Raw genomic sequence first — 27,828 nt, 5'->3', positions numbered from 1 at the left:
GGTGCCCTTGCAACCTGACAGATTTGGAGCACTTTTGCAAGGAAGAGTGGGCAAATATTGCCAAGTCAAGATGTGCCATGCTGATAGACTCCTACCCAAGAAGGCTGAATGTTGTAATTACATCAAAAGGTGCTTCAATAAAGTATTAGTTTAAGGGTGTGCACACACAAGAAAGTATTAGTTTAAAGGTGTGCACACTTGTGCAACCAGCTTATTGTACGTTTTTTATTTGTTATATTTTTTCCCTAACAGACTTGTTTTGTTCAATTGAATTGTACAGGTTATAGGTTACATTAAAAGAGGGAAAAGTTTTGAAATGATTTATTGTGGTCTCATTTTTTTATATCACAAAAACCTGTCATTTCAACAGGGGTGTGTAAACTTTTTATATCCACTGTATGTGATTTCACTAATATATTTTCTATGTTCATTTACAAAACAAGTTTACTGTAGTTGCTTTGCTTAATTGTCAAAATACTTTTAGTAAAGATTGTGGGATCATATTATTGCACTATCACACAAATATAATAGTCTCAAAATTAATTTGAATGGCCAAGTAGGCAGAGTACAGGATTTTTTTTTATCCCAGTACATTTCTTAATATAATGTCAATGTTAGAAACTGCTGCCAAGGAAAAATTGTGTGTGTGTGTTGTCAAATGACACAGTCATATCTGTTTGCAATGTCTCACCACACCTCAACATACTGCAGTATGAACTGAACAATGTAATGATACAATAACTGGAGTTGGGAGGGATAACTACACAGTTGGTTAAATCAACACAATGACACTTTTATCCTGATTGAGAGAGTGTCTAATTTTGTACACTCATTCACCTTCATTCAGAAATATAACAATGCCAGTTACTGTGGCAGAGATCCACAACTGCTAGTAACTGAATACTTTTAGTGCTAAAACATGTTTTTTGATCTCCAAATAGTAAATAAGACAGCCTTTCACACCTATATTTGTGTTGTGCTGGGGATTACACTTCCAGTAGCATTTAGAAAGGAGTTAGGCTACACTTTTTACATAGTTTCCCACTCTTTAGCCATGACAAAAAATGTTCACAGGTACATAGATTAGTACTAGGCTAAATGCTCTTGGGGACCATTTTAAACCTAGCCAATTACCCCATATGAGAATCAAACCTTGCATCTTGCATCTGTAAGGTAAGCACTTTAAACATTATTCCAAGTTCCCACCCTTTTTTCCTGCTTCTGTATTTACATGCAGGATAAACTAAAAGAAACACGGTTTACCAAACATTGCCTCCTTAATGCCAAAAAACAAAACTCCTTCTCTTTACTCCCACTACTAGGTCCTCCCCCTTAGATTTCTCAATCTCTTCAAATAATGGCACTGCTATTTTTCCAGACTCTACCACTAAACTTTTAGGAATAACCATTGACAATAACCTCTCATTTGATTACCATATAAATAACACTATTAAAATAGTCAACAGAAAAATAGGCTCCTCATATAGAATAAAACCTTTTTTAATCCCAGCAGCCAGAGCCAAGATAGCTCACTCCCATCTAATCTCAACCCTTCTGTATGCTTCACCTATTTTTACCAACCTTAAGAAAACTAACCTTAACAAATTAACAACTTCCTATAATAACAGTGGCAGATTCGCTACTGGCAATCCCTTTAGAACCCACCACTGTTCTAATCTTAGGCAACTAGACTGGCTGGAATTCCAAAACCATCTGATAATCCCCCAATTCACAATTGCCCACAAGATATTTTACCAACCCAGTAACACCCCTATACTCTCAAAGCTCTTAATCCCATATAATAATCTGAACTCCCTATGCATAACAAAGTCTAATAATACGGCTGGTGACTCTCTGTTTACCAACACAGCAGGAAAAAACTGGAACCTGTTAGCCAATGAACTAACTCTAATTACATCCTTGCCACTCTTTAAACAAAAACTTAAAAAAACACCTCCAAATGCATTGGTTATGCCCTTGTAGTAACCCTGACTAACCACCCTCTTCACCTCTGTTTCTTAATCTTGTAACCAAACTTCCAAACATTTAAATGCTTAGTCTTGTAAGACTGACACTATTTAAACTCTAATCAACTTATTGTTTAAATCCTTCTACCTGATGTGAACAATTGTATATAATTCTTACTGTATTACATTTGTTTAGCTTTCTTAAGTGATATTATGTTTACTGTAGCTTTCCTCAAGTGGTTTTATCTCTAGAATGTAACAATTACCTGTTTTATTTTGTTTATTAATCCTTTATTTACCATGTAACAATATATCTATACTTTTGTATATCTGTGTGGAGCTTTTCTCCCCGGGCCTCTACTGAAAATAAAAATATATCCAGCTAGACTAGCACGGTCAACAAATGTAAAATAAATAAAATAAAATAAATAAAAGTCAGCCTTCACTGCATCTAAAAGTGATTAGGTGAGCTTGTCCAATACTTTAACACAATTAGTCTTCTGTTACATAGAATGTGGAAACAGAGATGGTATAGAGGTGTAAAACAGAAATGTCATCCTTTGGATAAGATGATAAACCAAGGTCCCATCTGCCTTAGCTGGTGGTAGGTGGATGTAAAAGACCCCATGGCACCTATCAAAAAGAGTATGGGAAGTTTCCCAATGCCCTGGCCTAATTTCACCTAGTAATGTAAATATCACACCGGGTCTCCCCTGAAAAGAAGCTATTAACCTAGTGGGACTAACCTAGTCAACAAAGGGTAAACAAAAAATAAATAAAATATTCACATTTCAGTTTTCTGCTTGCTAAAGGAGTCATCAAAAGGATATGGGTTACAGATGGTGTGAGGTTTTTGCTTTTAGATATGCTTGTATATTTCTGAATACATATTCATCATTTGATTTTAGCACTGTGCTTGCTGAATATTTTTATTTTCTGCCTTTTGTATTTAGTCTAGCTTGTTTTCAACATAAATGAGTTTGCAGACCTGTAGTAGAACCACATCACTTGTGTTTTACCCATATATGTTGGTGCTCGTTAACACAATGAATATTGTCTTCAGTGGAGAACAAATGTGAAGCTGTCACTACATTGCAGCATCACTGTGCAATGAATATACTGCAGCATACTGAGGTCTGGTGAGACATTGCAAACAGATAACACCTGTTAGATGTGAGTGAGACAATGCAAACAGGTAAGACCTGTTAGATGTGAGGACCATTCCAGCTAAGTAGCAGGTATCTGGCCAATTGTTTTTGTGTGATGGGAATAAGGATAAGGTGTTTTGTCATCAAAGGTGCTGCAACTGCACAGTTGCAATGCAGGTAGAATAAGTCAAAAATGTCAGCACACATGTTACAATGAACATGAGGTTAACTATATTGACATTGGTGGAGTGCCGTCTCCCAGTGTCTATCCAGAAATAAGGGGAAAATAAGCAGCCTCTTAAAAATTAAATGAGGATTTTACCATACAGTCTAAATCCCTTATCCTGATGCATGCATGTCAACCAAACAGGCCAGCTACCCAACACCACGACACTGGTGTGCCTATTCAACCACTGCCTGCTTGTTATTTGCAATACTGGTAGGTGTTCAGTCTATCAATATTTCTGTCCTTCTTTCCTACAACAAAGCAAGTCAAGCAACCAAACAAGCAATGAATAAATAAAAATGCCTTGTAGCATAACTTCTAAAAAAAAAAAAAAATCTTTTTATCTGTCAGTCAAACCCTCCTGACCCTCATGCACCTGCACTCATATTCACCATAAGTGTGGAAACAATGTTTCTTAGCAAGCACTTCTATATATTTTTATCAACTTGCTGCAGCTGCCATGTTTTTGTCTTCATTAAGAATATGTTTATTTTAAGATCATATGCTTTATCTCTTTGTACTTATTTGATATCAGAATTATTAGCTTTGCTATGATATTTTATATGGCTGACTAGGGATCATTCTACCTTCCTCTTCCTGTTGTAGTGTCCTCCTTAGCCTTTCCATACCCTATTTTTTATTTTCATTGGTACGGAATATAATGATTGATTAAAAAAAAGGTTTTCTTTATTTGAAGAGTGGGAATCCACTGGGGGAAAAAATCCAGGATCATCTGTATATTTCCCTGGTATAAAACAATTAGTGTCTGTCCACTTAGCTAGCTAAAGCTTAAGTTACCCCCTCTTTCATATCTAACTACTTAGTGCATAGTGCAGCTCTTAGGATATTAACACATTTTTCCATCTTACTTTTGAAATCTACAACATCTACTCCAAGACCACCAATTACTGGAGAGCCCACATTCTGCCTCTCAGTAGTTATCTTGGGATTAGTGCTTCTGTTTTGCGTCTGCCGAGAGAAGGAACATAGGGGCATTATTTCCTGGAGACTGCTGATCACCCTAAAGCCTAATAACTGATTTGTAGCGGCCAGCTTGGAATGTCTGCTTATATTTTGCTCCTGGTGAGTGCATTGATTCCTGACTGTTTCTGGTTGGGCAGTGAGTGTCTGTGCTTGACATTCCTTATTGCTCTGGTTGCTATTCAAGGCATCTACCGGGAACAGGCTACAACAAGCTTACAGACCCTTGCATCATCTGGGCAAGACTGTGGATCACCAAACAGGCTGTGACCTGCTTCTCATCTTGGGATTGGTGCAAATGTTTTGCTTCTGGTAACGGAAGAAACAAAGGAGTATTGTATCCCACAGAGTGAAACTTTGGTGAGACCAGCACTAGAGTAGCCAGTAAGTAGCCATTCACGCGACTCCCCTCTTTTCATCTTTCTTGACAAGCCAATTCTTTCTTTTCAGTAAGTACTGCTTGATTTGCTTCTAACTTCAAAATATCTGCCTAAAATACTTCAATCCATAAGTCATCAGGATCTATGCATTAGTTTCCCCTCAAATGTTTGGCTGTGCCCTGTATAGACACAGACACCCTGAGATGAGATTTTTCTTGTAAAAGTACATTTGAAATTTCATCAATACCTAGTTGCACACAGGAAAGCTAATTTACAGTGAGAAGCATTGCCCCCAGACTTGTAAACCAGGTACTCCTGATATTACTTTATGTAGATCAATAGCGTTTATATCATGTTATCGAAAGATGAAAATAGCGAACGTGATTTCATCGGCCCCAAAACATCTAAACATGAAAATATCGAACATTCAGAACAGCGAATTTTTTCCCATGGAAAAAATTTGCTGCTCCAAAACACATACACACTACATAAGCACATCAAACAAACAGCAATCACACACATACACTTAAATTCTTCCATCTAATGCTACACTAAACTAAATATACACTACTGTCTACCCACTTACCTTAACCCAAACCCTGACCCTAAGGTCTGTCACTATCGCACACACGCCTATCCCACGCCCTAACCCTAACTCACTTAACCCACCCCTAACGTACAAACAATCACACACTTACCTGAACCCAACCTGTAACTTTCCACCACAGTGCTAAGAATAGCAAAGCCACAGAAACGGCCAACCAAATTCTTTCCCGAGGAAAGAATTCACTGTTCTGCAGCTTCGCTATTCTTAGCGTTCGCTGAATAGTGTTCAGTATCAGAACATTCAAAGTTTTAATACTTCGATGTTCTGATATAGACCCGATCAATATGCATGTGTGTATACCTTTAAGAAGCTATCCAATGGCCTACACTAGAGTATAAATACTGAGCACATGTGAGCCTGACTGCCATTTTGTAGTTAGCTGTTGAGATGTGAACATGTATGTATGTTAGGTCTGTTTGTTAGTTAGTTTGTCCATATTTGAAGATGCTGCTATCCATCCTGATATGTTGTATATATTAAAGAATCTGAACAAAATCCCAAGCCTTCTTATTATTTGTAATAGAGACGAACAAGTGACATGGTGTCAGAAGTGGCATGTCTAAAAGCACATGAAGTTAGAACAAACATAAAAAGGGCCAGAAGTTAGAAGCTGCATACTAAAGGGTCATGAAGTTTAAAACTGCTTGGCGAAAATGATTTAAGGCACTTATCCAGATGCTGGTGGAATATACAGCAGTGGACCATTCCAAAACAGTGTATACTTTGTAAAACAGGTCAGAAATGAATTTCAGGTATAAATCTTACTCAGCACTATTTCTTTCTTGCATAATATGAAATGGGGCATACAGAACATTCTAAATGATATTCGCATAAACAAATATGTACGATATTGATAAAAATATTCAAATTGTTACGAACAATGTTTGAAATAAAGTCCGATTGCAGAAAATGAATAAAATAAGGGGAAACAACTGCATTTTTCACAAAGCATATGTATTTTCATATTAAGCAAAGATATCCAAGTTATCAGAAGTGTATAAAGTATTTGCATGCTTTTGCAGTGTTACAGTAAAGATATTCACAAAGTACAGCCATTACAAGGCATATTTCACAAAGTGCAGCCATTACCGAGCATATTTTGCAAAGTTAAGTATTTTAAAGACTATTGTGCATTTGAATGTTGTTACAAGCTCACAGAACAGTTTGTTCATACTTAATTACAAGGGCCATATTTTCATTGTGTCTTGTGTATACTTTGTGGGCATGGCAGATCGATTTCAAAAGCCCAGTGCACTTGTGTTTGACAGTAATATTGCTGAGAATTGGATAGTGTTTCAGCAAGAGTATGACATTTTCATAAAGGCTGCATTTTCTGATAAAGATGACAGTACAAAGGCTCAACCACTTTATCAATCAAGGATGGCTGTCAAAGCAATCTAGTTTAGCTCAAGTACTGCACCCATATTTTCCATATGGAGATGAGAGTTTGTCTGACAAAGGTATTATTATGAAAGGTCCAAAAGTCATTGTTCCAAAATCCTTGCAACCTGTGTACATTACTTTCTTGCATTGTGGTCATCCAGGAACTGAAGCTACCAAAAGAAGGGCAAGAGAGATAATAATTTAGCCTTCTATGTCACAAGACATTAAGACAGAACTTTGTTCTTGTTCAGTATGTAATAGTACAAAGCCTCATCAACAGAAAGAACCACTTCAGCTTAGGTATATTCTGGAACTACCTTGGTCGACAGTACCCACTGATATGTTCAAGTGGAATGGTCAGCATTATTTGGTGTTAGTAGATTCTTACTCCAGTTGGTTCAAGATTGACTTACTTCCTAACCCAGCATCTAGTACTGTCACTACTAAGATGAAGCATCATTTTGCTGTACATGGAAGTCTGCACAAAGTTATTTCTGACAATGGCATGCAGTTTACAAGCCAACAGTTCAAAAGATTTGCTGAAGAATGAGACTTTACTCATGTCACAATCCAGAGTACCCCCAGTCAAATGATTTTGCAGAATGCACAGTTCAAAGTTAAAAGTAGTTAATTGAGAAGTCAAAATGAGGTAATACTGATGTTTTCTTGAATCTCTTAAATCTCAGAAATGTTTCTCGCGATAAACATCTTGATTCACCTGCTCAGAGACTTCTGTTGAGACAAACCAGAACCACACTACCACTCAGTAGTCAATTGTTGGTTCCATATGCCAAGAACAACAAATGAGTGAGAAACAATCTGTTGAAGAAATGCCTATCCCAGAAATTCTACTATGACAAGACCAGCAGACCACTCAATCCATTACAAGAGGGAGAAGTGGTAAGGATGCAAACATCCAAAGGTTATGATCGAATTGGTGTTGTGAAAAATATTGGTCCAGGGCAGAAATCATACATTATAGAATCAGAAGGAACAACTTTGAGGTGGAATCAGAAGCATTTGAGACCGTTGTCCGAGCCTATGCCACAGAAAATAGCCTGTGAGAGAAACTCTTTATCTCAGAGTGAGTTGTCCAGTGTTCCAATTCCAGGCAAAGTTCCAGAGTACATCTCTGTTCCTATGAGGAATCCAGAAGTTCCTGATATGAGCTGTGCACCACAGACTGTCCCTGTTGCTAAATCTAGTCCCAACTGTTATGTCATGAGATATGGTCAAAGCTCTAAACCCAGTAGGAGATACGAAGCAACCTTGACATGAACATTGCATTTTGTTTATAATGTACATAGTATGCATGCCTATCTCTGATATTATTTGCATGAAGAGCAATCTTTGTAATATGGAGGATGTAGATCAATATGCACATGTATATACCTTTAAGAAGCTATCCAAGGACTTGCACTAGAGTATAAATACTGAGTACGTGCGAGCCTGACTGCCATTTTGTAGTTAGTTATTGAGAAATGAACATGCATGTATGTAAGCTCTGTTTGTTAGTTAGTTCGTCCATATTTGAAGATGCTGCCATCCATCCTGATGTGTTTGTATATATTAAAGCATCTGAACGAAACCCTAAGCCTTATTATTATTTGTAACAGATGAGACGAACAAGCGACACTTTATATTCTCACTCCAACTGTCTAATCAGTAGAAAAGGGTTTGTTTCCATGGGTATGAACTTTTTCACTATCTCCATTACCATCTTAGTTGATATGGGCATCCTGAGGCACTGTAGAAAATGCTTCATGTTTACTGACAACCAATTAATTCTCAAACAAACTGATATGGCATGTGAGAGATGTATTTACACAATGTCACTGGAGGCAAAGCTCTCAGATAAAACTACTCCTAATGTCAGCCAGGTTGTCAGTAGTATGCATGTTGCACCCATCACACACAGTTCAAAGCAGACATACAGACCCACATATGCTGAAGCACTTAATGTAACCTTCCTAAACCCCAAAGACATCCTAGACAAAGTACACATAACAAATACCCTCAGCAGCCCTGAATGCTCTCTTTGAAAACAGCACCCACATCAACACATACAGCCACATCTCACGGAACCTCTACTTCTAAGCCCATAAGGCAATCTACCACACAGTTCAACATTTTGGTCATTGGAGACTCCATTTTGAGACACACTGATGTCCCTCTCACCAGGATAAGTAGGAGAAAGTCATGGCCAGTTGCTTACCAGGGGCTAGGATCCGGCACATTGCACATGCACTCAGGTCACTGGACCACAACTACCAATATGACTCAGTCATAGCCCATGTGGGAGTAAATGACCTGAGACATACCTCCCTAGACTATATGATGAGAGACATCATAGAGCTCTTGGAATATGTGTCCCAGCCTGGTATGAGCCTAGCATTGAGCAGAATTTTACCTTTTCCAAGGATGATGCCACAATACAAACAAAATTTGACTGACTTTAATAATTGACTTACTTTCTGGTGTCATTCTAAGGGGGTGCAATGTTTTTCAGCATGCAAGGAGATGGTCAGCAGACCACACTGATTTTCCAGGATGGTCTGCACCTCTCCTCTCTAGGCTTTTGAACATTAGCTGAAACATTGCCTTTTCCATACTGCCTTTTTTATGCAATGTCAAACAGAAAGTACTTCTGACATAGAAAGTCAAGGCCAAGAAAATCCAGAGGTGTTACTGCTCAATACTAGGAGTCTAAACAAAATACTCCACTATCTTCACCTTTGAGAATGCTGACATCTGTGTAGTCACTGAGACATGGTTTAATGCCGTGGACAGCATGCAGATAGTGCAAGGTTATAATGCCTTCCACCCATTTAGACCAGCTACTACCCAGACAGGGACTAAAGGTGAAGTATTCTCAATTTACCTCAAAAATAAATATACCTCAAGGTTGGTCAGGACAAAGCACTTGAGCTTCTCCACACTCAAATCACCATAGGCAAAATCCAATTCCACTTCTTTGCAAGCTATAGGTCCCCATCTATCATGCAGGAAACCCATATCATGTATTTAAACCTACTGGAAACAGTTACCATCCATCACAATACCATATTCCTGGAAACTTTAATTACACCACTATTAACTGGGAATCATATATGACACCAAACATACAGGCCTGAGAGATTCCTGGATTTTGTAAATGCAAACTTCCTGGACCAGATTGTCAAGATACTAGCCAGGGTTACAACCATACTAGATCTGGTCCTCATTAATTTGGGAAAGTGCTACACACTCCCCTAGTGTAATGTCTTCTCTGGTAAGGTCAGACCAAAAAATGGTCTCCTTTAAAGTAGAAATAAAACCTGGAATAACTTCCTACTATTGAGTGATAACCTGACAAAATGTCAAGGCCCTACAAACCCTGAAACACTGCTGCCTACCCAGAACTATTCACCATACCTCTCAACCTGGAAACATCAAAAAAATAGGTACAAATCTGTATGCTAATTAACATAAAATGTGCATACATAATTATGTAACCACACCCACTCCAATAGAATTGTGGAATACCAACTTTCAAACGCAAACTGAAGAACAGACAACCAAAATATGGCACCAGAGTCACTCTGCAGCCATTCCAATTTCCCATTACCTGGCTATTTTTTCCACATTTACCATAAACACTGTGTGCATACTGCTTTACTTCTACAATGATTATTTGGATTTTATTTTTACATTTTATAGCATAATGCACAAACACTAATAGACATCTGCTAAACAAAGCAAGCAATACTGTCTCACAATGAAAATAGACTCAGCATTAAAACTTCTCTGCCTGTGAAACTCACATTCGTTGAAACAGCATTGAAACCTGCGCCACATCCAAAGAAAATGCATCTGGCCAGTGGTGGATAAAGAATATCTTTGGGCTATTTTCAAATCATAGGTCCCTTGCACACAAAACAAGAAACATACATGTGTTCTTTGATACACCTTCCTGACTTTATTATTAAATTATATTCCTTGTATAATACAGCACACTTGTTAGACATGGAGAGCATTTTAAATTTATTGTTTGAACATTTTTCCAGTAGGCAATGAAACAAAATGCATGAACCAATAATGACAAAACTGCCCAATTTAGAACATTTCCATCATAAAAGCCTACTTACACACACACACACACACACACTATATATATATATATATATATATATATATATATATATATATATATATATATATATATATATATATATATAGAATGAAAGTAGTGTAAGCCATAGGCATCTTGCACAGCTTCTTGCACTTATTTTCAATTTTGTTTTTTCTTTTTTGGGGTGGGGGGACAAAAGGCCAAAAACCAGGGACACATTTTAAGCATTGCTTATATAATTTTGGAAAGTTGCTAGAATAAAATCTTATGTTACCACCATGCATTTCACTGCCAAGTCTTGAACCCAGGACCCTGTTCATTACAGTCAGAGCAACATACCACTATACTAAATCAGCAGTTGCCTGAAAGACAGGAGACTGACACTTAAATGGCTATCATTTAGTGGATTTAGTTCTCATTACACAGCTCTCAACCTCTTAGCACAAAAAACCTGGACAAAGCCAATAATGGGGGAATACAGAATTCAGTTCGCACTTCTCATCATAGCTCTCAACCTCTTAGCATAAAAAAAACACTGGACAAAGCCAATAATGGGGGAATACAGCCCCAAAAACAAGAACAGATTTCAAATACTGATCTTATAAACTTAAAAAATTGCTAGAATAAAAGGTTTTGTGTAACCATTTATTTTCTGAAGAATATGAGGTCTGAAATTTAAATGCCTGTCATTATTTAGTGAATTCAGACCTTCACTGATTTGCCACAAATATTCAGAAAACTACAGATTTTATGAGAAGTAGAACAAAAATATGAGGCATAAATGCGGAAGTGTGGTGGGTTGGAATTTTAGGCTCTTGTAACCTGTACCCAAGGTTCAGGGTACAGACACAGTCACATTCCTTCTTTATTACACATGTCCATCTAATGCAGTTAACCACATTAGTTTTTGTTTTATTTAATTTTCCCATTGCCACTAAACTAGCTCTGCAAAAAGTAAAATAGTAGCTTTTTGTAAATGCTATTAGAGTTATTTTATTATTATTATTATTTTCAGTATTTTTATTGATACTTGATAAGTGGTCACATTTGGTGAACAAAGCTAACATGGCAGCCATTCATGCTTCATGGTGGATTAATATGCTGCTATGAAGCCATGAATGTTACAGTGGGCTCAACTGGTACATTAGTACTCAGCAGGGTATGGTTTTGAGATCTTCCCATTTTCTAAGATTCAGTAAGACAGCTATTCTTGACATGATGAGTAGAACTAGAGACAATAAAAGGGGCACTGAGCATATCAAGTTTATAGATGGATACAATAGATGAAAGAAAGTGTGAAGGAACTGCAGGAAGGAGAATAGGTGACAGAACACACAATCTTTTTTCTTCATTTTTCTCACAGGTTGTCTTACTCTTCAGTTTTTTCTGTTTTCATTCAACACATTTTAAAGAAACCATTTCTTTACTGCAATAAATAAATAAATACTGGAAAAGCACCCTGATAGAGCGGTGCCCTAGGCGGCTGCCTAGTTCGCCGATGCCAAAGGCTGGCTATCGCTATAAGTAAGATGCCAAGCTACACAAGAAAACAAAAGTGATAATGGAAGCAGTAACCAAATGTGAACGTACGTTAGTTTAAAGTAAATGCAGGACTGTTTCATAGTAAATGAGTCACTTAATAATCGCACTTTAACAAGGTTATCCCTTTTTAACAGTGTACACATCAAATTAATAAAATCTGAATTACTTATGGTTAAAAATAGTAAAGTAGAAACTTTGGATAAAACAAGTACACCATTTAATTGCTACTGTCACATTCATTTGCTGAAAGACACATCAGTGTAGTAGAGATCTTCATTTAAACTCAAATATTGGCAAAACTCTTTTACAGTAATGATCATAAAATGTTACTGATATGAGATTTTTGCAGGGATATTTAAATGATGTTTCACTGATACCAATTTAATATATACACATACAGACACATGCACATGCACACACATTCATATATACACAATATGGTTATTGCATATGCCGTCTTATGTGTAACAGCTGCTGAATGGATAACACATATTCTGTGAATAATGGGATCATCACAAGTAGTAACTGAACTGAGTTGAATTAATATTGTTTCATCTAATCACATACCATCTGCACATTCATTTTTCTAAATTCAGAACCATAATGTACAAATATTTGTTGCTGTTTGTAGAAAATAACTCAGAACCAGATCATTGATGAACTTCAGTCTTATGTTTCAACCAGTACTGCTGACAGAAAAAGTTTGAAGAACCTGCCTACAACTGTATATCTGATGTATCACCAGGAGCATAACAGACCTCAACTCCTGCAAATAGCCAACCCGTCCTCCATCATAGTTGTTTTAATAGGATTCTCTACACCATTCCAAGATGAAAAAACTGGTCAAGTCTATCTCGGTGAAGCTGAACTCCCCAGTCACTGCCAGGGCAATGTCTTAACATGCGCCAACAAGGACAGTTGTCCTGTTTTCATGTTTCTGTGACTGTAGAGTTGGTAATCCCCCACCTCCACCTCTTGCAAGCATTGCTTTGTCATTTTGTCACTGTCCCAGACAAGGTTACCAGTGGTTGTTACCGTTCACTCGTAACCTCATCCAGATGCATGGCACTAACGTGGAGCAGAGAATTCAACAGTATGAGCAATCATTTATATTTAAACAGAGGGACATGGACAGGATAGTTATGCAAGAAGATAGGCTTGTCAGACAAACAGACATACACGCAGACAGGGACACATAATCGGCAGACACTAATAACCTGGGGCACTGGGGACTCAGTGTGAACCATCCTGGTCTTGTCTGTTTATTTAGCATTGTCACCTATATAGACGACATCTGCCAAGGTCTGTTCTGAGACTTTTCATGATTATTTACAGAGACTGATAGTCCTTCTGAATATTCATTCATAAAACAACATATGTATGGAGAAACTCATACTCAACATGGATGGGAGTACACACACACACACACACACACACACACACACACACACACACACACACACACACACACACACACACACTTCCATTCATTCAGTTCTCATGACCTTAATTCCATCCATTCAGCCCATAGCCTCACCCTTAATTCCAACCGGTCAGCCAGCATATCTCTTCATAGCCTCGCTCCGCCACTGCTGAATTCCATTCCTTCTTCCTCATGGCTGGCTGGAAATGAATGCACACATGCTGGCAGGCTGTTTAGCTCAATTCTGACAGGCTGGCAGGCCATTTTGCCAAGCTGATGCCATCATGCATGTGATGACGTCAGCTCAAAAAGCCGGGGAAACAATTTTCAAATAAAATAGCTGTGAAATTTGGAAATTAAGGAGTGCCACTCGGGAATCGTGGCACACAATGTTTTGGATCCCAAAACTCAGTAAAAACCGAGTAATTCAGTACAGTTGGGAGGTATGCTGTTCACAGAACCCCTATACAAAGCATGTTACTAGCTTTATAGAGGCAGCTGTACCCACTATGAAGAAGTACAGAACTAACTCAAAAAACAAGCCACCCTGGTAGAATCACAACATCAATAGGTTGTATAACAGAAGGAAAAAAAATCATGGCAAAAATTAGGAGTTGCAGCACCCAGCAGGATAAAATCACTCTCATCAAACTAATCAAACAACTCAGAGGGCAAATAAAGTCTACCAAAGCCAAAGTTTAAGTAAATTTGGCCTCCCAGGCCAAAGACAGCTACAAGGCATTCTTTAGCTATGTTCACAACCTCAGTGGCAATACACAATTGTGTGTATAGCTCATTGTTAATGAAGCCAGCTATACTGAGCCAAAAGATATAATAAACCTACTGGCCAACAAATTCAGCTCCAACTTTACCCCTCTGACCCCCCCCCCCCACAACCTTCCCTCAGGAAATACCATCAAATATAACTCTATCTGCTATCACTAGGGAGCAGGTCCTTAATGCTCTTTCTAGGGCCAAGAATACAGCATCAATGGGCCCAGACAATATCCCAAGATGTTTTCTAAATAGCATGAAACATGCCCTATCAGGTCACCTGGAATTGCTATTTAACTGTAGCCAAAAACAGACTTTGTGCTTCATGAATGGAGAACAGCAATAGTCATCCCTCTGCAGAAAGGTGGGCCATCCACAGACCTTGGAAACTACAGACCTCATATGCAAAGCCATGGAAAGAATTATCATGGAAATGATCGACAATGACATAGGAAACCTCCAGACACTGGATGCAACCCAATTTGGTTTCATCAATGGCAGGTCATGTCATGCCTACTGAACTTGGGGGATTTCTTTGAGAAGGTCACCAAAACAATGGATGAGGGCAAAATTATTCACACTGTCTACCTTGACCTGGCCAGGGCAACTGACACAATACCCCACATGGGCATTGTTGACAAACTCAAGTGGTTAGGTACAAACCCTTATGTCATCCAGTGGATAGCCAGCTGGCTCACAGACAGAACCCAGGAGGACAGAATTGGGGTGTCCACCTCCACAAAGAGGCCCATCATAAATTGAGTCCCTCAGGGATCTGTCTTGGGACCACTCCTTTTTGGCATTTACTTCTCTGAAGTCAAGACCAATGTTATGGCCTCTGGGTATCTGAATTTGCAGATGATTGCAAATTAGAAGCTGTCATCGAATCCCCCACCAACACAAGTGTTCGCCAGGAAGGACTGAAACTGACAAGCAACTGATGTCAGAGTCATGGACTAAAATTAAATGTCAAGAAATGCATAATAGTATCCTTTGGGAAGTTATCAATCCCCAGTAACTGTCACCTTCTTCTTCTTCTCTTTTGGCTGTTCCCGTTAGGGATCGCCACAGTGGATCATCTGTTTCAATTTCTTCCTGTCCTCTGCATCTTGCTCTGTCACACCAAACAACTGCATGTCCTCTCTCACCACATCCATAAACCTTATCTTAGGCCTTCCTCTTTTCCTCTTACCTGACAGCATCCTTGTCCCAATATACCTAGCATCCCTCCTCAGCACATGTCCAAACCAACACAATCTCGCCTCTCTGGCTTTGTCTCCAAACCATCCAACCTGAGCTGACCCTCTAATATACTGATTCCTAATCCTGTCCATCCTCATCACACCCAGTGCAAATCTTAACATGCTTAACTCTACCACATCCATCTCTGACTCATGCCTTTTTGTCAATGCCACCGTCTCCAACCCATATAACATAAGTGGTCTCACTACCCTCTTGTAGACCTTCCCTTTCACTCTTACTGGTACCCGTCTGTCACAAATCACTCCTGACACTCTTCTCCACCCATTTAACCCTGCCTGTACTCTCTTCTTCACCTCTGTTCCACACTCACCATTACTCTGAACTGTTGATCCCAAGTACTTAAGCTCATCTACCTTCACCAACTCTACTCCCAACATCCTCACCATTCCTCTATCCTCCCTCTCATTCACACACATATATTCGGTCTTAGTCCTGCTGACCTTCCTTCCTCTCTTCTCTAGAGCATATCTCCACCTCTCCAGGGTCTCCTCAACCTGGTCCCTACTCTCACTACAGCTCACAATGTCATCTGCAAACATCATAGTCCATGGGGCCTCCTGTCTTATCTCTTCTGTCAACCTGTCCATCACCACTGCAAAAAAGAAAGGGCTCACAGCCGATCCTTGATGCAATTCCACCTCCACCTTAAATGCATCTGTCACTCCCACCACAGACCTCGCCACTGTCACACTACCCTCGTACATATTCTGTACCACTCTTACATACTTCTCTGATACTCACAACTTCCTCATACAATACCACAACTCCTCTCTAGGCACGCTGTCATATGCTTTTTCTAAGTCCACAAAGACACAATGCAACTCCTTCTGGCCTTCTCTATATTTCTCCATCAACACTCTCAGAGCAAACATTACATCTGTAGTGCTCTTTCCCCACATGAAACCATACTGCTGATCACTAATCGTCACCTCCTTTCTTAACCTAGCTTCCACTATTCCTTCCCATAACTTCAAGCTGTGACTGATCAATTTTATCCCTCTGTAGTTGCTACAGCTCTGCACATCACCCTTATTCTTAAAGATAGGTACCAAAACACTTTTTCTCCACTCCTCAGGCATCCTCTGACTTTTCAAGATTTCATTAAACAATCTGGTTAAAAACTCCACTGCCATTTCTCCTAAGCACCTCCATGCTTCCACTGGTATGTCATCTGGGCCAACAGCCTTTCCATTCTTCATCCTCTTCATAGCTGTCCTTACTTCCTCCTTGCTAATCTGTTTTATTTCCTGATTCACTAATCCAACATCATCCAACCTTCTCTCTCTCTCATTCTCTTCATTCGTTAGCCCCTCAAAGTACTATTTCCATCTACTCAACACACCCTCCTCGCTTGTGAGTACGTTTCCCTCACTATCCTTTATCACCCTTACCTGCTGCACATCTTTCCCAGCTCGGTCCCTCTGTCTAGCCAATTGGTACAGGTCCATTGCTCCCTCTTTAGTGTCCAACCTTTCATACAACTCTCCATATGCCTTATCCTTAGCTTTTGCAACCTCTCTCTTTGCCATGTGCCTCATCTCCTTATACTCCTGTGTACTTTCTTCATCTCTTTGACAATCCCACTTCTTCTTCACCAGCCTCTTCCTCTGTGTACTCTCCTGTACTTCCTCATTCCACCACCAGATCTCCTTGACCTCCTTCCTCTGTCCAGATGTCACACCAAGCACCTTTCTAGCTGTCTCCCTTACCAGCTCTGCTGTAGTTACCCAGCTATTCGGTAACTCTTCACTGCCCCCCCAGTGCCTGTCTTAACTCTTCCCTGAACTCCACCTCACAATCACCCTTTTTCAACTTCCACTATTTAATCCTTGGCACTGCTCTCACACTCCTCATCCTCTTCTTGATCACCAACGTCATCCTACAGACCACCATTATATGCCACCTAACTACACTTTCCCCTATCACCACTTTACAGCCTCCAATCTCCTTCAGACTGGCTCTCCTGCATAGGATATAATCCACCTGTGTGTATATTCCTCCACTCTTGTACATCACCCTATGCTTCTCCCTCTTCTGTCATATTGATAACATATCACTAAGACCTAACCCAGTAGTCAGGGACTTGGAGACACACATTGACAGTAATGTAGCCTTTGACCATCACATGTCTACAGTAGTGAGGAAAATATTTTATGTTGTGCAACTTATAAACAAAGGTATGGCATCTAGATCCAAGAAAGTCATTGTTCCAGTGTATCTGGCATTCATTAGACCTATCATTGAGTATAATGCCCCATTTTGGTATGTACCTAGCCAGGCATATCTAACAATTAGAATGTCCACAGAGGTTCCTCACTAAAAGAATACAGAGAGCAAGGAACATGTCTTCTGCAGACTGCCTCAAGGCCCTATCCCTGTATTCTGTCTCCTACAGGCTGTTGAGGGGAGCTCTATGTCTAGCATACAAGGCATTGTCAGACCCACTCTGATGGACCTCCTGCATATCCATGAAACAAACAGCACCATAATTACCCATTCTAAATACTTAAACCTTGCTTATGATATAAATAGGAACTGCTGGACAGACAGATAAGTATCTCAGAAACCACACCCTTCCCTGGAACACACTCCCCGTCCATGTGAAGCAGAGTTCCTCCCCAACCCAATTTAAATGTAACTTGGACATTTGCATGGAGAACAGGGAATTTATTCCTGGTTTGGCACCTCTGTCTCTAATGGACACAGGCAACCTTTAAATGATTCATCTCCCAGGCCCCTGCTTGTAAATGCTTCATCACAAAATCCCCTGCTTACACTTATCAAAGGTACCAGAACATGTCAGAGATTTGGGATGCATGGCTAGGCTTAAAAAGTTCCTTGTGGTTGTTAGCCTAGGAAACACCTATGAACCTCAAAGCATCCTAAACTAAACATTTAAGAAAAGAAAAACAACGAGGGAAAGATGTTCGCAGGAACTATAACAAAATGGTGAGTGAAAAGAACTAGTTGTCTTCTAAGGAACTCTAGGAGTCTGTTAACCATAGTAAAGGTGCAGAAATTGGATATACAGAATATGGTTAACGGGGAACCAAGTCTTGGATGTCAGCATACTGAAGTTGTCACAGTTGTAACAACAGTAAGACGTGCTGTAATACAAGAGAGGTGAGAATACCGCAACAGGAGCTGCAAGTATGTGGGGAGGGGTATAATTAGTCATCTTGGAGACAGAGAAATCCATTCCCATCTACACAAGATTTGTTTACAAGGGGAAGAAATAGAAAAGTTAATACTAGAAAGAATATTTAGGGGAGAAAAAAGGTAAGCTAGTTCTTATTCATTAAGCCCTAAATCTAATATAAAAAATTAACTTGGAAAAAAAAAACCTGTTTATTTCCATAAGCTTTCACACATAAAAGTGATTCAACACCTGGTTTCCATGATCCAGGTTTGCTTTTTTGTTGTTGTATTCATTTGTCTAGCTCAGCATTTACAAGTGAGCTGCCTATGCTGAGGATAATCAAGTTTAAACAAGCCACTTTTGAAAAGCAGCAGTTACAATTGGGGCAACTTTGTATAAATATGTCTCAGATATTTTGTGGCAAACCCACTCACAAGTGAATGTCAGGTTCAAGTACTTTTGCATTGGGGTGAAAGGAATACTTCACACACACACACACACACACACACACACACACACACACACACACACACACACACACACACACACACACACACACACACACACACAAATTGGTAGCTATCTGGGAAAATGTGACATTCAAACAATATGCTTCATAATAAATATGTTTGCAGCATTCCAGTATACCAAAGCAAGAGTGAAGCACTTTAAGTGGGCTGACTTGGATGACATGGAAGAATGTCAGAGAGAAATATTAGGACATTCAGTCTTTTAAGGAGTAATTGGAGGAATTGAAGGAGTCTTGTCCTGCAGTTAGCACTTTCCTTTTTATTATGCCTGTACTATGATGCTGTTCTTTTATGTAACATTTCCTTATGATCAGGGCATAGCTGTGACATGCATTTTGGGTCAGGCCACTTCCTGACTAATCAAAACAAGCAAAAATAATGCAGCAGTAGAAGGTGTAAAGCAAGCTTACCCTTTGATCAGAGGTAGTTCTAATGAGAACTGATTAGCTGTTTAATCTTTTTTAAGAGCATAGCTTACACTTGGAAATACAAAATGCCAAAGGAGAGTCAGCATGCCAACTGAAACTGCAGCAAAATCATTGCATCATTGGATGAGTGAAATATGTATTATTTCCATCCTGAATCCTCACTTTCTGACAATTTGTTACCCTGTTTTTGGATTTGGAAGCTTTGTTAATAATTTCCTGTAACACATTAAGTTTCTTACATCATTTCTGTAAATCCCATGTTCCTTCACTTTCAAATGCTGGTATATATCCTGTTTTACATTTTGTCAACAGACAGTGGTGCTGCGGTACTGTTGTCGCCTCACAGCAAGACGTTGTCACGTTCGATTCTCAGCTAGAGCGTCTTCTGTGTGGAGGCATGCGTGAATGGGCGTGCCTTTGTTGAAGGTTGTGTGTCAGGGCTCGTAACTCGGCACGTACAAATCCACTACCAAACATTAGCGGACCGGAGTTCCGCTGTGGCGACCCCTAACCGGGATAAGCCAAAAGAAACAACAACAGTAGACCATGTCACCAACACATCTACACCCATGTTCACGGTCTAATCTAATTCTGATGCACTGAAGAATGGCTAATTTCATTTTCACTTCCTCAGTGCTACATGCTTATTTTGTTAGCCACGCCTCTTTAACCCTTACTGCTGCAATTTATTTAACATCTAAAGTCAAACTTCCACAATTATTATTTTCTGATTCAAATCGTTTGTAATAATGTTTGCATAGATGGGTGAGAATACAGTCTGCTAAATTACATAATAAAAACTAATTAACATTCAAAAATATGCATGATGATTGGACAGAACAGTCAGCATGTCCATGGTAAATTGAGCATTAACCATGGGAAATAGTCTGGAGCTGCAAAAAAAAAAACAAAACAAAAAAAAAACATCCACCCCCCCCCCCCCCACACACACACACAAAACTGCCCAGAAAGAAACACACTTTTTAAAAATGTTAAAAGTGTTGTAAGCAACTAACTGGACATCTGGAATCTGTCTTATCCTAATATAAACAGCTGGATGCATGCTCACTGCTGGTTCCCCTTAATAGAAAATGGCAACAAGCAGACGTAATCATACATGCTGTACAAGCATTGATATGCAGATGACCTGCACTTGCACAGTATATTAGCAAAATACCCAAGTCATTCAAAACAATGAGAAGGCATGGAACAGAAATGATTCAAATACAATATCATTATTTAAATAGGTATTTTTTTTAAATAACAGAATTATATGATTGCCATAATCCATGTCTGGGTGTGGGTAATACTTGGTTTACCCACACCTGCACTTTCTGGTTTGGACATGACTCGGGTTTTCCTTTGACCAGCCACAACAGCCACAAACAGACAAAGCATTAACAACACCCAGACATGGATCATTACTAAATTATATTTTCACTTTTTTATTTTTATTTGATACTTCTTAATATCCTACCTGTTTTTATTTAATATGAAATACACAGAAACATAGAGAAATACAAAGATTGTTAGTCTTCCCATTTAAATCTTTATTTTGGAGTAGCCATTATGTGCAACTTAACCAGAACAAATATTGCTTGCTGTTGCTTGTTGCTGTATTTTCTCATTATTCTGATACATGTATGTCCTGCATAAATAATTCTGCTATATAATTATTAGTTCACATTACAGATCATTTACACTCATACCTTGCTACATGGTGTAATCCAGTAGCCAACAGCAAGAAATGGCAAGCCTGCAGCTACCACTAAGACCACCAGGCATTTGATAGCAATGGACTGTTCTCGCAATCCAGCCAAGTTCTCGTACCAGATTGTCAACAGCTGCTGCTGGCAGTTGGGATGTGCGACAAACTGCAGGGAAGTAAAAGAGCATAAAGAAGCATTAGTGTCAGAGTGGGTTTCATCCTATTGTTGTCTTTGAATGTGATTATTTCTTCAGTTAGAGATTATCAGATATTACATTCTGCTGATCTGGGTTTAGTATAAATACTGTTATATTGAATATCAGTCCTCCCAGAGTACAGAAACCAAAATGAACAAGAAAAGAGTTCAACAAGTGAAGGATTCAGAAGATTTTTATAACCTTCCCAGAGGGTAATAAAGATAGTCTAAATTAGATTACTAAAATTACACTCATAAAATTGAAATCTATCTTGGCACTTGTGAGAAAGAACCATAAACTTCAACTCCTATGTGACATCAACACGTATAATTCCTGTGCTATGCTGTGCTGTGCATTTGAAAAATAGCAATGTGTTTAGGAAACAGCCCTGCTTCACTTACATGACTGGCAAGACATTTAGAATGATATTCTGTGTTGCTTAGGGTTATGTCCTAGCCTGAGGCATATAGTTCCATAATTTGTTAAAATGGTCCCCAACTCTATATGGATGTCCTGGTCTTGGCATTCACTAGACAGATGGGATTGAGATATCTGCTGAAGTGTTACAACTGTACTGTTTGTAAAAATCATATCTACGAGCATATTTCCAGAGTATTTTAGATGGCGCTAGTGTGAGTACTGATATATATTCTTCTCAGTTACTCCAGTTTGCTGGCTCCATTATATTGACTTTCTTAAACCGTTTTGCTAAAGGCAGCCCTCATATTTGTTAGGAATGCCACCATTTTCCTACTATATAATTTTTACCTTTATTCTACCTCAGGAATGTGTGTGGGTATGTACAGATAGCCTGAAAATAACGTAAACAGTGAACCTCAGTTGTGGACTTTTCCTTTAAGGAACAGAAGTGAGGATACACATAAAGCATATAGCAGATCAGGCTTTTTATTCAAATAATTTATATTGCCCAAGCACAGAGCACAGCCAAACCATCATGAGAAAACATGTTCCCATAGGATTGTTGAGTTTGACATAGCAATTCTCCCATTCTCCTGAGTGACATCAGGATAACAACAGCTGTTTATATGATTGTGCTTCAGTCACCGTCCATTAAGGTTGTGCTCCTTGTTAATGTTATCTTAATAATGTGTAAACATTTCACAAAACATTCACTCATGCTTTTATACACTGTTCAATCAGCAAGACAGACATGGAGAGTTAACAGTACAGTGCATACTTTTTTCAAAACTGTCAGGGAAGTAGTATCTCTGAAATCCTACTTCCTGTGGGTAGTTGGATTACTGTGATAGGATTTACTATTTCTTCTCACACAATAAAAGCAATTTCATTTCAGTGCTCCCATCAAACAGTCTACTAACCCCTCTATATTCCTTTTCTTTAGGAAATGCTGACTTGGTCTTTCATCTGCTGTATACCAGCTTTTGATTATGCATATCTTTAGAGTTCCTTGCTGTTCTTTGAACTAAACTTACAAAATAATGCCTACAGCAGCACGGAACTGTAAGCCTTGTTGGTTTCAGGGATTTGGTTTTCTCCTTATGGCAAGGTATAGTCATTATCAGTTTCCAATAAGTTTTTTAATAAAAATATTTGTTTTTTGTCTATCATGTCTGTGTCCAGTTGTGTATTTTCTATATTCAGTATTAGACACATTCTGGATGTATTCTGTTTTATATTTAAGTAAAATATAGGAGTAACAATAAATTCAGAGGTTATAAAAGAAGTAAGAAACATGCACACAAGTTTACATTGGTGGTGCTGAATTTTTGTCAGTTGATGAGTATTATCTAGACCATTAGCACACTGATTTTATATTTCCTATAAGGGAAATTAATTAGAGGGAGATGGCTTAACTTCAAGTAGTTGTGCCACAACTCACTAAATTATTTTGATTTATATCTTCTTTTAACTACTAGATGATTTATATTATGGTCAGATTACAGCATATATGGACTGCAATTTGTATGTGAAGTACCTTCTGTATACAAAGTGATAAACCCAAGATCAGAAAAACAGACAGGAACATGGTGCTTTTTTGCATATCTATCAACACAGCAAAATATTATCAACACGAAGTTTAGTGCACTCTTGTCAAAATTGACACAATAATTATTATTAATTTTCCAAAAGAGAAAATACAAAACACAGTTTAATAGATAAGTACTAGGCAATCAGTCTGCAGACCAGTACAAGCAAAAAAAAAAAAAAAAAAAAAAAACATTCAAAACTTCTCTTCAGCAACAGGGACTTCAAGACAAGATAAACCAAGGGAGAATTTAAGGTTGCCCATCCAGTTATTTAGGCTTACCTTGAAAGTGCCAAGGGTGACACCCTGTTTGACATATAGTGCACGTTTGTTTCAGAGGTGATGGATATGGCGGGATATGAATTTATCACTCCAACACGTTGTATTTATCTGTTGATGAGGCTTTAGTTCCTTTAATCTAGCATTTGAGGTACCATTCACTGTGTGAAGGAGTATAAGGTCAAAAATGGTTGGATGCTTCATGGCTGGAAAGTCTACACACAGATCTTCACAGAGACGTCTGCAGGACACTCAGAAAAGAATGAGAGCAGCCAGAAAGTCCTCATAATTAATATTTTAAGGCCAGTGATCTCTTTAGTTATGAATTGTTGTGGTCTCTCAAGCTGAGTGATATGTTAGAAAAATACATGCCAAAGGTGCATTATTATTCCATAACGGGTCTGATGACATATAAATAAAGGGGTGTTAAAACTTCTTTGGGTCTAATAGAGATGACTTTGGAAATTAGATGAGCTAGACAGGTCTTTCCAAACTACTGTGGAGACATGATGGCCAAATGATAAGGAATTATCAAGAAGAGTACCCAGATTCTTAGAAGAGTGTCTGATTGATGGGGTATGTTACCTGTATAGTATGTGAAAATGTTTTATTTACCAAAATGAGCTATATTACATTATTTCTCATTTAATTTGAGGCTGTTATCCTAAAACCAGTTGTTTAAATGGCCTAACCCATGTCAGAGCACTTGTGAGTCAGAGGAAGATCGAATAACAACATCCAGTTTACAGTTGTGTGCAAACTTAGATAACCATAGGCCAGGGGTGTTGACCTGAAGGTCTGAGAAATAGATGCCAAATAGGAGATGGCCCAACTCTGATCCCTGGGTTACACCACCGGTAACTTTTCTGCTTTCAGAAGTGGCACACGCAACTCTAATCAAACTGAGGATTACACATACAGGTAGTCCTCGATTTATGGTAATCATAGTCATTTAGATTTGGAGATAATGTTTTTCAGGGACTTGCACTCCTTTTTCTTCGCATAATATCACTATATATTATTCACTGTATCAATGGATGAATATTATCTTTTTGTTAAACAAACTTTATTGATATTTGCAGGCATATGTACAAAGACAAATTTACAGTTAAGAAGCATTGTAGTTCCTGACTGATTAATGATTTACATAGGTATTTGCAGTTTATACAAGGAGATTGTACATGCAAACCAAAACTGGAATCAGGTATGCTCTATACAAATAAAGTTCTCTTAGCCCAGTTACTGTGAGTGAATGAAGGTGAAGCCAGCATTAGGCCATTTCATTGCTTAGCCATAACCATTTATCAACCAAAAAAGAAATTGTCCTGTTATGTAATAATTATTATTCTGTCTCAGCATGGGAAACAGTACATTTTTATTGAGTCACATAGCTAGAGAAGCCACAGGGTTTTTTAGCACTGTTACCATAGACCCATGGTAAAAATGTGAATTCAGAGTAAAGTTAAAAGCAGTTCATATCATACTGTGGTCATTAGTGTAAATTACTAAATGTTACTGTTATTTCCAATATATGGATGCAGTACTACACTGTTTATCAGGCTCAAAGTCATATAAATATAATACTAAAAAGGTGAGAGTTAATGTATGTATCCTGTTGCAATTACGGCTGAAATGCTTAACTGGCCAGGAATGTTATACACTTGAGATGTCTGGCTTCGATGTTAACAGATGACAGCTGCCAAATGTTTACATATTTTTAATCATTATCACCTTATAATGACTTACACTGTATTGATTCTTTTATATTAGATGTTGTGGCTAAAAAAAAAAATACTGAAACACAAAAAAAAAAAAAAAAAAAAAAAAAAAAAAATTGCAGGAGAGCCTTCTGTACCTTTTATGTGGGGATGTTGCTCCCCTCTCAAACTCCCTTAATTTACATGCCCACTCCATGGCTCCAAACAGTAAGGAACAGCGAAAAACCCTACTGCATTATACCACTGGCTCAAGCATGACAAGCCAGTCATTGCAGTTTCAAAATAAAAAAATGAGATCAAAATTAATCATGGAAAAGCTGCTTTCCCAAACTGCACTCCTGAGAATATAAGATAACCACTGCCAAGCCATAAGGTAGTATATGAAATTATTGCTCTAAAGTTCAGGGTCGCCCTCACTACAAATTACAAGGTACACTGGAAGTATTCAGCAAGCAGCCATAGATATAATGTTAGTATTCTAAATATACACATTCAACATTATATTCCTGTGTACACCACAGAGCAGTAGGAATGGTGGGGTAAAGAGGGCAGCTGCCCCAGGTGTCAGGTTGTAATGGACACTGAGCATATTGACAGTTTACAAGCTGTCAATATGTTTCTTTTCTTTTAAAGGTAACACTGAGTTTCTAGGTTGTGACAGAATAACTCATTGCTACCTTAAACAATTGACAGTTTACAAGCTGCAATTGAATGATCACAATTGCAATCACACATGGAAAGTAGGGGAACCAACTGGGTGCTTCTATTTGGGGCATCAAGCTCCACAACTACAGCTCTGGCAGTCAAGCTTGTGAAAAAGGGGTAAAAAGACTGGACAGCACTGAAAATGTTATTTTACAGACTAAGTGTAAAGACATAGTTTGGAGAAGATCTAAAAAAAGTAAGCTTCTTGTATACTGAAAATTGTGAAAATACTGAACATTAAAAAAAACAGAGGTCTATATGTTTTATATAATTTTTTATCTATTTCATGGGTTCAGCATCAAAGGGATGTCAGCTTACCACAGCAATCAATAGGTACAAAACAAGAGCTACTCTGAAATAAGATATCAGATTGTAATAGGGCATATCGACTCATATACTGAAACTCAGCTATAATATCAGTGTAGGACTGCCTAGCCACCTGCCAGCATGTCTCTTGCAAACACAGAGGGAATACACAGATTTCACTCATTTCTATAAATGTGGAGTATGTAGGGTCTATTTTTAGAGATGTATCATATCTTGTACTGTTGTGGTACTACTGGAGAACAACTTTAGTGAACACTGGAGAATCCAGAAGATCCAAATATGTCTCATATTCATACAGTACAAAATATTATACATATCTAGCACCAGAGGTTGTGCATTTTTATCTATTTTTTAAAAGAAAATAGATGTCTTAGAAAACAGCAAGGGCCAAATAAAGGACATTGATGTATTAAAACGTATGCTATTTTTTTTCTGAAAAAAGAGGGTAAATGTATAAAAGCATCACTCAGTTCATAGACAGCAGGCTGATTTGGTTGCCATTAAAATTAGATCCATAAATTTGGAGAATCTAAAATAAAGTGCCATAAATATGCCATTTTGTTTTACTAGACACCATTGTTCAAGAATCTATTAATGTGTATGACTCACTATTGACAGACAGAACTATACATGGCAAAACATCTGCAAAGTAAGAAGTAAACATTTGCCTGAATCTGACTTGACACTGGAAAAAGCTGTGAATATGTGTAAAGCAGCAAAGCTAATCAGTATTCAAAGAGTTTGCAGAAGATTTAGATATGTGCAAAATAAAGTTAAACTGAAAGTCTATTGGAAATAAACATATCAGCATAGTGAGGCAATATAATCTAAGAAATGCTTCAAACAGTACTGCAACAAAGAGAGCTTCAGCTATTTATGAGACTGATGTTGCAATTAGCATTGAGAAGCACTCAGCTATTAATCATTTTAGTGAAGGTGACGATAGCATATCAGAAAACCATTTTCAGCTCTTAATAAATAGAG

The 27,828-nt window shown here is 38.3% G+C and overlaps 1 protein-coding gene across 1 annotated transcript in view; it reads right to left on the bottom strand.

The window, feature by feature from the left end:
* TRPC3 (transient receptor potential cation channel subfamily C member 3) overlaps positions 1-27,828 on the bottom strand; it is a 1,904,470-nt gene that overhangs the window by 905,691 nt on the left and 970,951 nt on the right. The window contains exon 4 of the mRNA XM_044061528.1: positions 21,612-21,776. Coding sequence (XP_043917463.1) covers positions 21,612-21,776 — 165 coding nt within the window. The remainder of the gene's footprint in view (positions 1-21,611; positions 21,777-27,828) is intronic.

This window comes from Protopterus annectens, chromosome 2.part0, assembly GCF_019279795.1.
Source record: "Protopterus annectens isolate FY-2018-M chromosome 2.part0, PAN1.0, whole genome shotgun sequence".
NCBI lineage: Eukaryota > Metazoa > Chordata > Ceratodontiformes > Protopteridae > Protopterus > Protopterus annectens.
Note: the sequence above shows the minus strand (reverse complement) of the source record. Positions and strands in the feature narration are given on the sequence as shown.